The sequence below is a fragment of the Podarcis gaigeae genome (genome assembly GCF_964106915.1).
Source record: "Podarcis gaigeae genome assembly, chromosome: 9".
Lineage (NCBI taxonomy): Eukaryota > Metazoa > Chordata > Lepidosauria > Squamata > Lacertidae > Podarcis > Podarcis gaigeae.
The window spans coordinates 20,513,862-20,529,504 of NC_139685.1; the positions used below are offsets into that span (position 1 = coordinate 20,513,862).

Consider the following 15,643-nt stretch of genomic DNA (forward strand, 5'->3'; position numbering starts at 1 on the left):
TGCAACCATGTGTGGGCCTTTTTTGCTTTACACAGAAAGGAAGATAAACATTGCCAGTAGATGTCGTTCTAAAGCTATGTGTGTTCTCTTGTTAAAAGAACCATTGCCATGTAGAATTGCTTCTCCTACCCACACACCTATACAGAAACACACACACACATGCATATATACACACAAACATACACAAAAGGCAAAGCAGCAACTTTCCCCCCAATAAAATCAGATATAATATATACAGGTTCTTTGATGTGAATTTGCAATGCTTTTCTTTTATAAAACACAGTTAGGGGAAGACCAAAGTGGCAAGTAGGGAGCTATTTGGTCCAACCAGCAAAATGAACAAGCACAACCCTGTGTGCCTGTAAGTTTTTACTCCTGTTTTGCTGCTTAGCCCTAAATCACAGATGTCCAATAGTAAGTACATCTCTAAAGAATGAAGATGACCAGAGTAATTAAATTAACTTCAACAAAACTTCTTCAAATGCTGAATTGTATATACAGATTTTATTTTATTTTTTAAAAAGAGTCAAAGAATGCTGTGGTAAGAATATTTATATTTTTTCCATTTTTTTTTTACTTTTTTATTAACACTTACAAAAACATTCAAACACTGAGAAAAAATTAAATAACTTTGGAAGCAGAATTCCTTTCTTTTCTGCCTACATACATACAACAATTCTGAGCTGTTGGCACTAAAAATAATCCACATTCATAAAACCCTTACTACTATTATCAAACATAAATTAAGAAAATCATAGGCACTAGTTTATCAAATTCATGTTTCCACACTTCTTCAATATACCCAAACCTCTAAACACATAAAGCCCTAGGATGTCCTGGTAATCAAATAAACTGGTAATGCACAAAATCTCCCCTAGTAAACTGGCAGTTTTCTTCTTTCAGGAATTTGTATTTGCTGGATTTTTATTACGATGTAGCAGCAGGATGTTTCCAGAACTTAATACACCTTCAAAATGATTGAACAGCTGAGTTTGATTTTTAAAAAGTGGTTTATAAAAGAAGGCGATGCACCTTAGTTAAAAAGGTAACATCTGAATTTCTGAACATAAAATAAACATTTTCCTAATAAAAGCAAAAATTAGAATTTCCTCACTTCTGAAGATTGCAACATCTACTTCATTAGAGCCAAGTTTGAAAAATGAAGCCCGATAAGTTTTACCTAAAATATTTTGGTACCTCGCTTTTTTTTTGCTCAACATCACATGTGTTGGATTAACAGTACAACACTATTAATCCTGCCTCAGGTTTCCCACAGGTTATTGGCTACTTTGATTTCGGAAGACACACTAGATCAGTAGATTTCATCCAGGCAGACTTTTATCTGGATGTAAAGATCAGGGGGAAGTATTTTTTAATTACAATGAATTCCCAGACTGTGCTTATGATTCGCAGTGCGTATCATTCCACCATAGAAAAAAAGTAGCATGGAAAGAATTGTGAATAAATCTACTTAGAAGACCTGTTTAAACCGAGAATCGGAAAGAATGCCCAGTCTTTTTGGGTACTTGGACCTGTACATAAACCTTTCTTCCCATAATGTGTCTTTAGAAATCAGCATCCTAAAAATTCCTGCAGTAAGAATCCCGTGACTTAAACATGGCAAAATGAAGGGCCTCTTGTTTAACCAATAAAGACTGCCCGCGGATTGCGAAACTGCTGGATCAGAGATCTGGTCCTAGTCTGTCTTGTTCACTTATCCAATTCAAGTAAAAGTTGCATGGCTTATAATCCACTAAGCTAATAAAACTAAAAATCCGAGGACTGTGAAATTCTACGATGAATTACTATTTGCTGCAAAATTCAAAACACACATATTATGAGGCAGGCATGAATGAGTTTAAAAGGCAACCCACCACACAATCCAACAGAGCCTGTTGGATTCTTCAGTCATTACATAAAAAGTATCCTGTCTGCCTTTTTTTAACAAGTACTTCATGAGTGCTGCAGACTCATAGCGGATGTCATACTGAGAGACTGCCCCATCCATAGAGACATTTACAACAGACCTGCTCCCAACTTGCTGTTTTCACATCTTCAGTCGTTCAACGCAGCAAAAAACAAAAACATTTTTTTTAAAGGTATGTATGTGTGTGAAGGGAGGGAAATAGGGTGTCAATAGCAGCAGGGTTTTGTTTTGTATTTTAACTGAGCAGGGAACCCTGCAAACAAGTAAAAATAGTGATAAGTATTGGTTAGTCTGACAGCCACTAGAGGAACTAAATATCTTGTAAACATATATGGCTGGGTTGTTTTTTTCATTTTCGTTTTTTAAACTCTTACCAACAATGTAAAATACAGGTGTAAGGCAAAGTACATAGTTAAAATACTAACATGGGCAATAACTTCGGAAGAAGTATTTACAATTAAACACAAATTAGTTTAGGAAGCTAATAATTATTTTTTCTTTAAAAAAAGATAAAGAAAACTCCCTCATACCATGAAACATTACCCACATGAATATAATCATTTGGTATCAACAGTACAACTCATTTCCTTAGTATCTCTAGGGCATAAGTGCATAGTCATCTTTTCTTTATGTTAACTCTACGCATGTTCAGTTGAGTTCCAGGCTGTAAGCACTGAGGTGTGATTTTAATGGACAATTTCTCCCTTTTCAAGGAAATTTCATCTGAAAAAGGACTTCTCAAAATTGTGTGAGCTGTGTTTTTCAAAATGTCGTTTGCGATAGCAAAGGCCATCTTCCTGAGCCAGGAACTGCTAAGTTTAGAAAGATTGTACAGTTGATACTAAGCCCTTTTGGCAATCCAAATGAAACAACACAAAACCAGTTTGGGTCAAGAAATCAACATAAAAAGATGCAACCTATCCAACCCAGATATATGAGGTCTGCTGCATCTAGACTGCTCAAAAAGATAAAAACAGTGACATGGCTTCCCTACCACTCCCAAATGAGACTCCAGATAAAATGGTTCTGCTGTGACTCAGCAATTTCTCCATTCAAATCTTCCACAATTGTTTAAAAGGATTTCACTACCACAGTAGCACTTGGCAAGCCGTTTCCCCCCCTTTGATTAATATGTTAATGTTTAGATACTACAGCTCCAGAAAATTATTTTCCTTAAATCAAATCAAGTCACATATGGATGTTTTAGATTTTATTTTTAATTTTATTTTTACGATTTTACATGCTGTTTTTCAGGATAGATGTTTCTTTGGCATTGTGTTAGGTGTTTGCCCAGATGTTGACCACTGTATCCATGAGAGCATTTATAACAATTTTTAGGTAGCAGAGGAGAGAAAGCTCCGGAGGTGAAAAGTGATTCATGTAAAAGTGATTTGAGTGATCACCAAGTATCTGATGTTAATGTCATTAAAGTGCTGTTTTATAATCTCTGCCAGCTTGTGCTAATTAAGGACAGAGGTCTGGGGATTTGCAAACCCCCAAAGTCTTATCTGATCAGTCTGCATATTGATCTGTCATTTAGCCTGGGGAAGGAGTACCTACTGAACAATGTTGCTTTGCACTTCAGTAGCAGCCGTCCTTCCAACTCTCATCTTTCACATTGCTATAGGTTTTGGGAGCTGGCAATGTTCTGAAACACAAAAATACATTCCCACAAAAGTCTTAGACCATAATATACAAGTGCAACTGCTTCTTTAAAATTACAGTTCACTGAAGGTATTAGCACCAACTATTGTTCATTTTAATAAGTTATCCCCAATATTAGATTAACTTTTAACAATATACACTTAGAGTAACTAACAGACAACATTAACATTTAAACAGTTTTAGCATTTCAGATACATCCGGCCGGCTGCTATTGGGAACAGATGCTGGACTAGATAAAACCTTAGCCTGATCCAGGAAGGCAACTATCATAAATACGGCCTGATCTTTTTTTCATTTCACTTTGTTTAGGGAGGTCAGGTTTCAGAAAAGACTGCTCCAATTGTTTTCTCTTAAATTTAACCTAGTACCAAAATCAATCCAAACTGACCCACCCACAAATAGAACATTCTACTGGGGCTTTTGTGCTGTGCAAGCTATCTTGAAATGAACAAGAACTGCATTAAAACACAAGAGTTCCAAAGGAGTGGCTTCTGGTGAGCTGTGCCCAGTGAAAATAACAAAGCATAAGCTTGACTGTACCTCTATGTTGAAGTTAATTGTGGCAACAGCAACCTCTTTAGCTCAAAAGCCACTTACATTCAACTGAGAGAGAAGAAGTAAATGCTTGGTGTTAATACTGAACTCAGTGAGGGCTAGCAAATGGGAAACTCTGTGTCTGTGGAATGCTCTCCCCAGGGAAGTTCGCCTGGTGCCTTCAATTATTCCTTTAGGCACCAAGCAAAAACGTTCCTTTTTAACCAGAGCTTTGGTTGACCTGATCAACATCCCATACCTTTAAAAATGTAGCCCTTTTGTGGGGAGGTATTGGTGGGTTATTGCTTTTATTTTTATATTATATACTGTGATCTTTTTATGGGAACCGCCCTGAGACCTCCAGTTATAGGGTGGTATATAAATTCAATTAATAAACAACAACAACAACTATGCGAAACAGCAAAAGGCTTCAATTTGGATGTTCATCCAGCATTTAAAGTGGCTGAACTCCCACAGAAAAGGCAGGATTCACAGTTTGCAGGTGAATTCAACCCAGTCTTATACCTGGCTTTTAGGGCCTTAGCCTTCTTTTATACAATTAAGATGGGTGCGCCAGCTGAGCTGTGTGCCTTTCTGAAACCACATAATGTTGCTACAGGATCCCTTCCTTAGTCATCTCTTATCTTGAGGTAGGGCTGCCTTTGAAAACAGTTTGGAAAGTTCGACAAGTTCAGAAGGCTGCAACCGGGCTTCTTATGGGAGTGAAATCTAATGCTCATATTCCTCCCCTTTTGTATCACCCACATTGCCTGCCAATTCTCTTAGATTGCGAGTGCAATTCAAAGTGACGATTTGTCCTATAAAGCTCTAAATGGCTTGCAACCAGGTTACCTGAAAGATGCCTTTCCCTGGTTTTCCACAGCCCACCCCACTTCAGCCAGCATTCTGTGACCATTGAGAATACTCATTCTCAGTCTTTAGGTCCTGTACCCGACCCCCCTGCAAATACCTCTATCTTGTGGGTCAGTGGTGCCTTTCTGCCTACATAAAAACAGAACTATGAGAACTGGGGTTGCTATTAGCGCACAGAACAAATGATACACTATTGTAGTTCGAGACATGCAAGCACTTCTACGGAAGACTGCTTCTGCAGTACGAAACCTTAAAATGAAAGCAAGACTCACCTGCGAACAGGCTGTGCAAGTTTGCTACGAGGCACTGGTATGCCCCCAGCGGAGGGGGCACTAGGTCTTGGCAAACCACTCCTCATCCCTGGTGTCCCTGCGGGTCTTGTAAGCGTAGCACTGTTGATGCTGCTGGCTGGGCTTGGAGAGACTGAATTGGGAGCTGCTAAAGGCCCTGGTGAAGAGCTGCTATGTGAAAGCTGGACAGCTTCTGGAACAGCAGAGCTAGGTCCATGGTTACTAAACGCTTTTACCGGCTGTCTCAGAGCCAGAGGAGATGGTGCTGCTGGGGACCGGAATTTACTGGGAGAAGGAACTGGAAAATCAGCAAAACAAGAATGTCATTTTCCATGACGAAGAAACAACAAAATGCAGCTTAAAAAATAGGCAGAAACTGTTTCAGCACCTGCAATGTACTACAGATTCACACAACACAACACAGAGGTATTGATGTTTTAGACATATTTTTATAAGGTCAGAGTTTGTGTATACACACTCACAATGTTCTACTGAAGGAGATTGACATTTGATGTGCGGCAGTATAAAAATGGACACCTATCATCAGTTGTGCTAACAGACAGAGAAGTAGTTTTGTGCCTATTTTGGTCTGACCATTTTCAACACTTTCTTTGGGGGTAGATATGTGTTATGCATACAGTCCTTCTCATTCAAATTATTCATAAGATGATGTAGCAAACCTAGCCAAGTTTGTAATGCACTGCAGATTTTTTAAAAAACATGCATTTAGTATGAGAAATGCCCATTACTACTGAATTTGTTCTGTACACTGTGAAAATACATTTATTAGGGAGTATACCATAAATATGAGGCAATGTCTGAGTGTTAAAAGCACCCCAATGGATAAGGTTTTAATCACAGACAATATAAGATGCTATTCCTTTAAGAAATCTAGGAAGTATAGCTATAGTTCACAGACAGTGTGGCTAGACCTTCTGTTTCACGGAGGTGAACTACACGCTGGAATCAATATGATGAAGGCAGGGTTTATAAATTAAAAAAAAATACAAACTCACACTAGAAGTTATTGGAATCTAAATTCACATAATTGTGCACATCAGAACCAAGTCTGAATTGCTCTTAAAGCTCTGAAAACTCCCATGACCCTCAAATTACACATACAGCATCTTGAGAAAAGATAAAGGTGTATAGAGAATCCTTATTGGCATGTTTCTGGGGGAACATTCCACAGTGGCATTATGGAACAAGACATGCCAATGATCAGACAATGAACAAACACCCTAGGCAGCAAAAAGCCAAAAGCAAGTGAGCTGTTTCAGAAGAGACCAATAACTACAAAAACTCCTAAATAAGAAAAGTAAAATGTACAAAAAACCTCAAATATAATCACAGGATTTAAAAGGCATTGAACCTGTAATGAAATAATGGATGCAGTTTCAGTGTGCTACAGAAAAAGGTTTTTGGAACAACTGAACAATGTTTATCAAATGAGCTTTATGAATAAAACTGAAGATGAATTTTTTTGGAGATTCTTATAGTCTCACATACCCTTTAAAATAAAACAAAAACTAGATTCCCTAGTCCTTTCTATTCAAATTATAAGAAAGACCATCCAAGCTCACTTTATACAATATTTCAGTTTCCAACACCCCACTCTGCCCACTTACTGCACACAGCTGTGAATTTTGCTGTAACAAAAGGTCCTTTACAAGAGGAAGCATGTGGCTGAAAAAGAATTTCTTTGTTTGAGCTCCAAACTATGATCAGCTTTATGTAATTATTAATAGACTGCCTAGTTAATTCCATTACACAGAAGCCTTTTGCTTACAAAACATCTATGAACATCCACACTTCTAGAGAGACTATCCACACTGATACTTTTCAATATTAATGACCTCAAGGCAAAACCGAATGGTCTCCAGTATATGCCATAATAATGGCCCTTCACTTAAGGCAAGCATTGCAAAAATAATAATAATGGAGGAATATGTAGTAACAAACAACAACACGTGTGTTGAGAATAAATACCTTGCGTAATCTTAGCCCTATAGGTATAATCTATCTGTGTCTACCGACCGACCCACCCAGAGTATTGATCAGCAAGCAACATCCTGATATAAGAAGGAAAGGAGAATTATAGCTTCTTGTAAATAACTGCAGTGAAGTATGCCACACAACCTAAACTTGTCATTTCCTGCTTTAAAAAGGAATTTACAGTATTCTAAAACAAATGCAAGAGATTGTTAGAGATATTTTATAAGGCCAGAGAAGTAGCATATTGTTGAACTTAGGTGGAAGAAGACATTTAGGTTATCCATCCATTAACCATTCTAAGCATAAAAAGGACTGGTGTTTCAGGAGTAAGGACACAGAAAGCCAAAATAAGTCCAAAGTCCAAAGTCCAAAATAAAATTCTGAGACAAAATGTGCTTTGTGAATGATCAAATAGTCTGGACTGCTATTGAGTGTATCACAAAATATCAATAAATAATTAGAACAATGCTATGGTCCAAGAACAAAAAGAACTGAGATAATGGGCTTCAAGACCTTGCGTCTAAAGAAATCATTCTTTCAAAAAACTATTGTAACAAATCACATAAATTCTGAACTGACTAGCTTTACACTGTACCCACAAAAACTTTTTACATACCTAGTCATAGCGACATGAACATGAAGAAGCCTCTCCAAAGATAATTTGGATAGGATTATCAACTTTTAATAGGGAGCCAGACCAAAATGACATGAATAATAGACATAAGGCAGAATTCTTTGAAAATGCTACATGTGTATTGTGCAAGTGCACTGCACTTGGCAAATGTTTCTGCTTCAAAATACTTAGAAAAAAATGTTCTTTAAAATATCTCATTTAGCAATGACAAATGCAAGCTATATTTTGAAATTATGTATTATGAACCAAAGTATTAAGATGTTTTAAATGATGTGTGCTCATTTTATACAAAGAATATTGAAGTTAAGGGCAACACAATGGGATAGATAGATAAGCAGTTGTTAATTTCTGGAAAGTATCCAAGTTTTCCAGGCTTGAAGAATTTGGTTCAGCTATCCCAAACAGCCTACAGAGAAGACTGAATAAAAATGACAACTAAGGAACCAATAATGAAAGGTCTATCTGGAGAGTGTTAGGCAACCTTAGAACTGTTCTGAATATGCCTGCTACTTTAAAATAAAGAAGAGGGCAACTTGAATTAAATAGCTGTTCTCTTTAGAATTTAGCTAGCACTAACTTTTCTTGAATTGTAAAACCATTAAGAGGTAAGAGTAATCAATGAATTCTTTAAAATCATACCCAGTCTTTTGAGAACTCCAAGACAGTGGGCAGTGCTATTGCCCAAAATAAAGGTATAGGCACCATCTCTAAACCTAGAAAACACAAGTTTGCTCCAACTTAATATAACCTACTCTTATGCTTCTAAAGCAGAACATAGGATAAATTCTAACATGACTGATTATTTTATAAGTTAAGGTATTTAAGCAAACCTAAAGCAGTGCTGATAATAAGTTTTAAAATCAAAGCTTGCTAAAACTTAGCATTTATTTTCATAAGAAGCATATGAAGGAAGATCACAACAGTCAACAGCTAGCTCAATGCTGAAATGTTCTATAAAGGAGCATTTATGCCATTACATTCACCAATAAAAGCACTTGCTGTTAGACTCCAGTTGCATTATTTCAACTGCATAAGTCTAAGCACAACAATTTTCTGAATTTAACTGGATTTCATTAAATGGCTGTAAGCTAATTTACCTCCTTTGGTAGCTGGAGTAGGAAGTAGCTGTTTGGTTTTGAAGGCAACACGGGGCATTTTTTTCTGCCTTTGCAGAGCTGTTGAAACAAAGACATGTCATATCTGTCTAAAGAGAGAAGATAATGAATTCAAAGTTCACTTAAGATTTTAGGACCTTATCTACCTAGGAAAAATCAGGAAGCAAAAAAAGCATAACAGTTTTCAAAAGCTGTTACGGCTCCAGTAGTAGTAGTAGTAGTGGAGGAGGAGTGCTTTGCTTTGCTTTACAGAAGTGATGCTCACCAAGAAGGATTGCAAAGGTAAATGTCAGATGCTTCATGGTACAAAGTGTGTTAAGCGTTTTAGCAGGCAAAGAGCTTCTTGCAGGCCAAAGCCCAAGGAGGCAAAAATAATCCACACGCCCAGAAGTGAAAACAAACCACCAGCCAGACATGCCACAGCCAAATCAGTGCAAGGTTAAATTCAGAACACAACGGTCACATTTAACTCAACAAAGACACAAAATTTCAGCTCCAAATAGTCAATTCAGGGACAGAGCTTCTTTCTTCTGAAGTTGAAGAAAATGTGTCATAATATGTATGTACATATATATGCATATTTATACACAGGAATTCACACAGGACTGATCGCTTATTGAAGCTAGTATTTCTGCTTTAATCAAAAACTGTAATTCTGACCTATGAAGAAGAGTCAGGAACAAGCTCAAACAACAAAATGTCATCTAAAGCCAGCTGCTGTATCTAAGAGGTCTCTTGTAAATTAATGCCTACCACATAGAGAGGACCATATAGGCAAATCAATGCTTGAAAAGTATTCAAGTATGGCTGAGAATTCAACACAATATGGTGGTCCTCTGCAACTGTCATCCTCAGACACAGTTCTAACTTAAGTCAAAATAAATATATATATTTGATTCACATATACTATAAAGAAACTGAAGTGACTTGAAGGGAAGAAACATGGAGCTCAGCCAAGCCTTCCCCCTCTTCCTTGTGTGTGAAATATGTCATACCCTATTACCAAGGATCAGTGTTGCACTCGGCAATTGCTAATCCAGGTTAAAACAAAATGAGATGTGCCCGCTTGGATTTTAAGGATTCTGATTAAAGCCAGGTTCTCAGCAGTTTACTAGCACATTGAGTTTTGTTTTAACTCAGCTTGGCAAATAACAAAATTCAGATAAATGAATACAAAGGGGGGGGGGAATCATGCAAGAATTGAGACACTGCAGAAGAATTTAGATCCTGTAGCCTTCTCCTTAAACGCAAATCAAGTCAAAAGCAGGTTTCTCAAGAACCTGCCCTGCACTTCTCTAGGTTTATGACTATGCTTAGCAACATGGCATTGAGAACTAGAATGAGAATTACCGTACCTAGATAAAAGTGTAACCGAGGAAATGGTGTTCTACTACTGCTACATTGAATTGTTAATACACACCAAGCAGCACTTATTTATCCTTGATTCCCCATCTCCCTTCCCTTCAGCAAGGAGAAATGCGTTCTTTTTGCTTTGGATAAATGGATGTGCCCACTTTATCTGACGGTACAAACTTAAGCATGGCTATTCAGAAGTCAATTCTGTGGGGAGGAATTGAATGTTGCACTGTTGCAAATGTTCCACCAGCGTACGCATTTCTGCTCCCCCGATGGAACAATCTCTCCTCTCCTCCCCCCCCACTGTTTTCTCCTGAACTCCCCTTACAGAGCCAAGGGGGGTTGTATTTATGATTCCACTATTAAGTCACATATATAAATCTAATAAACAACAACAATAATGCCATTAAAAAGTGTGGCTTACTTAAAAAATATACCGAAAAAACTATTTAAATATAAATATTAGTCCTTAAAATATAGTCCAGCCCACAACCTTCTATAGCGGATAGATAAGACATGTAGGATATACTGTTTGCTTTAATGCTGTATAAAAAGCCACGGGTATGTTACCCGACCAACACTTTCTCTGACAAGTAACATCAAAATACAGTTTCAAATCAAGTATTTACTCATGGCAAGAACTGCCAGAAAAAGCCCACCTAGTATCTGCCTTCAGTGATGGAGAGAGAAGCATTTAGGAATCTCACAAAAAAGGTATGTCTTGGTTCAGAAAGAGACATCTTGTGACCATTCATTCCAGAGACTGCATTAATATATGCTTCCTCTGTATATTCTAAACCTACTGGGAGTTTAATTGGATGATCCCAGTTCTAGTGTTCGAGATAATTTCTCTTTTCACACACATGCTGCTCCATACTTGTTCCAGCCCCCAATCATCTTTGCCACACGTTTTCTGTGGCATTTCTAGAATTAAGATATCCTTCTGGAGACTGAGTGACCAGTGACCAGAATAAGACACAGTGTTTCAAATACTGGTGCACTACCAACTTGTACAGCTATTTTATTTCCAACCCTTTAGAGATTCCTAACCTTGAATTTGCCACACCTCCTTGAGCTTTTAACTTCACAATCTGTTTCCCAGGTAGTTGGAATCAATTCGATGTATACGTCAAGTTATAATTAAAAGCCACTTTGCGCACGATCAAACACCTGCCACTGTACTGCTAACTAATTCAGTTGTAGAGTTCCACAGAATCTGCTTAAGCATTTACCATTTGAAATAGCTTGGCGTAATATGCAAAACGTCCAAATAAGTTTGGAAAACAAGTTAAATACTACTGACCCCAATATAAACATTTTGTTTTACACTGGCAATTTTCCAATCCTTTGGAAAGGAGGCTGATTTTAGTAGCGAGTTGTGCGTTGTAATTAATAAATCAGAAATTTAACGTTTTGAGTCTAAGAACTTACAGATGAATGTCACTCTGCTGTAGTGGCATTTCCTGTGCATGACTTATGTCTTCAGTAATACATTTCTTGATAAAGTTGCTCACATTGATTCCCCTGTATCAGTCAATAGCTAAATTAACACCTTTTTCATTCTACAATTTGTTTGGTAGAAGACTGCAAAATTTGCCTTCTGTGCTACTTAATAGTTTAAAACAAGGTTTCAGAATAAACCACACTTAAGAAAATGGAACCATAAGGAGGTTACTAACTTGTACGAGAGGTATAGAATGCTCAGGTGACCATTTTTCATGAGCTAGAACAAGCCTTAAACAGGACAAAAAATGAAGCCAAACAAATCCAAAATTTCACCTTACATTTGCAAAGGTTTGAAATAATTTTCATCAAGACTTCTACAGGTAAGTTAATGAAATATATTTATGTGTATAGAAGCTTAAACTGCACTGATACACTGCCGACATACTTTTCATTAACACCACCCATACGTTAGGTATTGCAGCTTGTGAAAGTATAAATTAGGGAGTGAACTAAAAGCAAGAAAAGGCAGAAATCAAAGCAACCCTCCCAAGTTAAGCTCATGCAGTGCAACCAACCTGAGGAAAGAGTGAGAAGACCACTGCAAGTGTACAGTAGTATTTTGCAAAAATAAGCAAATAAAAACCAGTAAATACAGGAAAACCCCAAAGAGCAGAACCTCCATATGCAAAATTATATATACACAGGGATGCAGAAACTGTGGCCCTACAGATGTCAACTCCTATAAATACCAGCCACAAGGTCAACTAACAGGTACCCCATCCCTTATCAACACAAAAACGATACGCGACATGCTGGTTTTTTAAAAAACAGAGAAGCTTCCATTAACACAGAGAAGTTTCCCTTGGGATGAAAAGTTTTTTTGGGATTTTTCATGAGGACTAGGGAGGGTGATTAAGCTCCCTCTCTCTACCAACCATAGGCCAAATACTGACTAGGCCACCTGAGTGGTTGCTAACTGCAGTTAAACAAAGGTACACACAATGTTAAACCATGTATTTGTGTGTAATTTGGCTATTGGCTTCCAAGAAAGCATTTGTTAGTTTTTCAAAAAGGAAGGAGAATGCAAATTTCAGTCCCAAAATAGGAAAGCACTTCCTACATTATTTTTGCAAAATAGGGACCAGATTCATATCCTTCCTTACAAACAAGGAAATTATGATCAGGAATTGAAAAATCAGCTCTCCATTTATATAGGCACACCTTTCAGACAAGTTCCATTAAGGGAGAGGCTGATTCTTTGGCAACATGGATGTGTAAACACTTACTCCTCAACTTCTATTAATAAAAGAACCTGTTCATACAAGACCTTATTACTCTTTGATCCCATAGTTCTATTACTATATTCAGGTTGTTGCATTATGTATAATAATTTACAATTTATCATTTGCAGAAAGGAGTGCCAACTTTGTTCAAAAGGACATTTTCCTCTGGTGAATATTTTTATATTTTCTACATAAAATTATTGTTTCAAAACAATTCAGGAGACAAGCTTATGGCTATAAAAGTGTATGCCTCTGAAAATGTTTATGTATGCAGCTGATCCAAGTAATTCTGTTATGAATACTGAAAAGTGAAAATAACGATATGAAAATGCAACTTCTTTCTTTTAAAATTTATAATCCATCTTTCAGGCTGGCAGGCACTTTCGAGTTTGATGTCATAATTTTCAGTCATTCATCTGTTGGAGGTAACAGAAATCCTGACTCTCATTTCATATCCACTTCAACTGCTTGATACTCACTGAAATTTGTACCAAGGCAGAATGGCAAAAGATGGGAATGGGGACCATTAGTACACTTTTTACTATCACTCTACGGGAATCAAAAGTGTGTAGCTGCAAATTGCAACACAGCTAGGGGCTTTATAATTCCTTGCTTAGGGATGTTATATGATAATGAATGCAAGCTAAATATAAAAAATGCAAGTTACACTTGATTAGCAAATCATTAGAGTTAGAAGGCATTCTGAGGGTCATCTAGTTCAACTCCCAGCAATGCAGGAATTCTGAACACAGCCGTCCCTGGGTGGGCTTGAACCACCAATTTTCTGGTTAACAGCCAGACCCACTGACCCACTGCACCACAGAGACCAAGCTTATGGAATGTTCAAGATAGACCGCTGCAGAAAAGGCTTCCTATTCAGGACAGCAGACATTAAGGAAACCATCAATATTGAGAAGTAATGTGGGATGGCAATGTACACATACTTCATTGTTAAGTACTGTACTTTGAAATGCTCGTTTGCCCAACATACATCAGATCTGACCAAGCTTGCATTATCTGCATGAAATGTCTAATCCCTTTACCATGAAACTGTAAACACGCTGCTAATTGTTTTCAGCCGACTCTCAGAAGCTGTGTTTACAGCATCACTGTAAAGATACTTACTGGCTGAGGGTTGAGGTTGAATACGAGATAGTCCTCCATTTGGCACTTGAAAGTTTGAGTCACTTCTACTGTTTTTCACAGACTCAACTTGGATGTTAGATGTCCTGGACAGGTTTGGAAGACTACGCCTTAGTTTCTCTGTATTAAGGAAAGATAACAAGAACACCACAACATACCATCTGATGCAGGAGACTGAAAAATCATGGCAACCTGAAACCCGAAGGACGAGAGGGGGCAAAGTTTGCTACAAAATCTGCATAAAACAAATGGTATCTGCCTAATGTTACATTATCAAAATGACATCTACGAAATTTTAAATCTAGTAAGATATAAAATTACGAGATTTTAAAAATGTAAAAAGAGAAAGACAGAGATGGAGAAAGCAAGTGCAATTTGTCTATTTTTTTCACTCAGAGCAAAACTTACTTAACCGTTGCTGTCTGGTAGGAGGGGTTAGAATTTAAGGTTATAGAAGTAAGAAAACTGCTGGTCTACTCCATTCTAATATCTCAACATAACCATGGTGAGCAAATGTGTACTAAGAAAGCTAAAAACACATACGGTAGTATGCATACAGACTCCCTGTAGATAGGTCAGGGCCTGCCCTTTCATCTTCTCCCCACCATCATTTGCTCATGACAGTTATTTCATGAGAATATGACCAATGAAAGGAGAGACAAGGAAAGAAATATGTCTGACAAAGAATATATTTTTGCACATAAAACACATGTCACTGTTGTTTTGGGAAAGTAAACAAACATTTTAGCTATCTATCTGATTTATACTCTGGTTTTTGAAGAAATATTCCACAAAGTGGCTTACAATATTTAAAAATGGAATGCATCTTGCTTTATCAGATAAATGGGACTTCACTGTAAAATTTCAGGTTTTACAGGTCCCACCATGAAGCAATATCACTAATAGTCACCTTCACGATGGCATAAAACTATTATTTAAGCACCACATTAAAATTATGAGAGAGATTCTACTGTCCTCAAATGAAATCTGAGTTTAGACATGAAGAATCCAATAAATTAACATTATTTTAGTTTCAACTTAACATAGACGTTTAAGTCTTTGCTCGTGCTAATCAACTTTATGGTTGGTATCTAATCAACCTGCACTTTGATCCTTCAAGATATTTACTGTTAACATTTAGGTAAGATTCACATTTGAAAGGAACAGTTTCAACAACCATAGTTATATTCTTTTCTGACTTTTTCCTAAAAGGAAACATGCTTTCAAAACAACTGCACATGCTGGTTTATGTTAACTTTTGCTTTCTCCAAAAGGCAAATTCTTCTAATTGTTGTTATGGTTGTTTTACATTAAAGTGAACAGTGCACAACTATATCCCTATGTCTGAAAATTCTTGGAAAGTAAATTGAAGTGCAAACTTG

At 37.1% G+C, this 15,643-nt stretch overlaps 1 protein-coding gene across 4 annotated transcripts in view; it reads right to left on the minus strand.

Annotated features, from left to right (window-relative positions):
* Positions 1-3,122: 3,122 nt before the first annotated feature.
* The window catches only part of SLAIN2 (SLAIN motif family member 2), a 32,613-nt gene continuing 20,092 nt past the window's right edge, over positions 3,123-15,643 (minus strand). Inside the window, exons 6-9 of one of the 4 annotated variants that reach the window (XM_083754959.1) lie at positions 14,244-14,381; positions 9,016-9,093; positions 5,272-5,587; positions 3,123-3,575 (exon numbers count right to left, since the gene is read on the minus strand). In XM_083754959.1, the coding sequence (XP_083611085.1) occupies positions 3,509-3,575; positions 5,272-5,587; positions 9,016-9,093; positions 14,244-14,381 (599 nt within the window). In that variant the 3' untranslated portion in view covers positions 3,123-3,508. The remainder of the gene's footprint in view (positions 3,576-5,271; positions 5,588-9,015; positions 9,094-14,243; positions 14,382-15,643) is intronic. The other 3 variants (XM_083754960.1, XM_083754961.1, XM_083754962.1) reach the window with 3 other exon arrangements.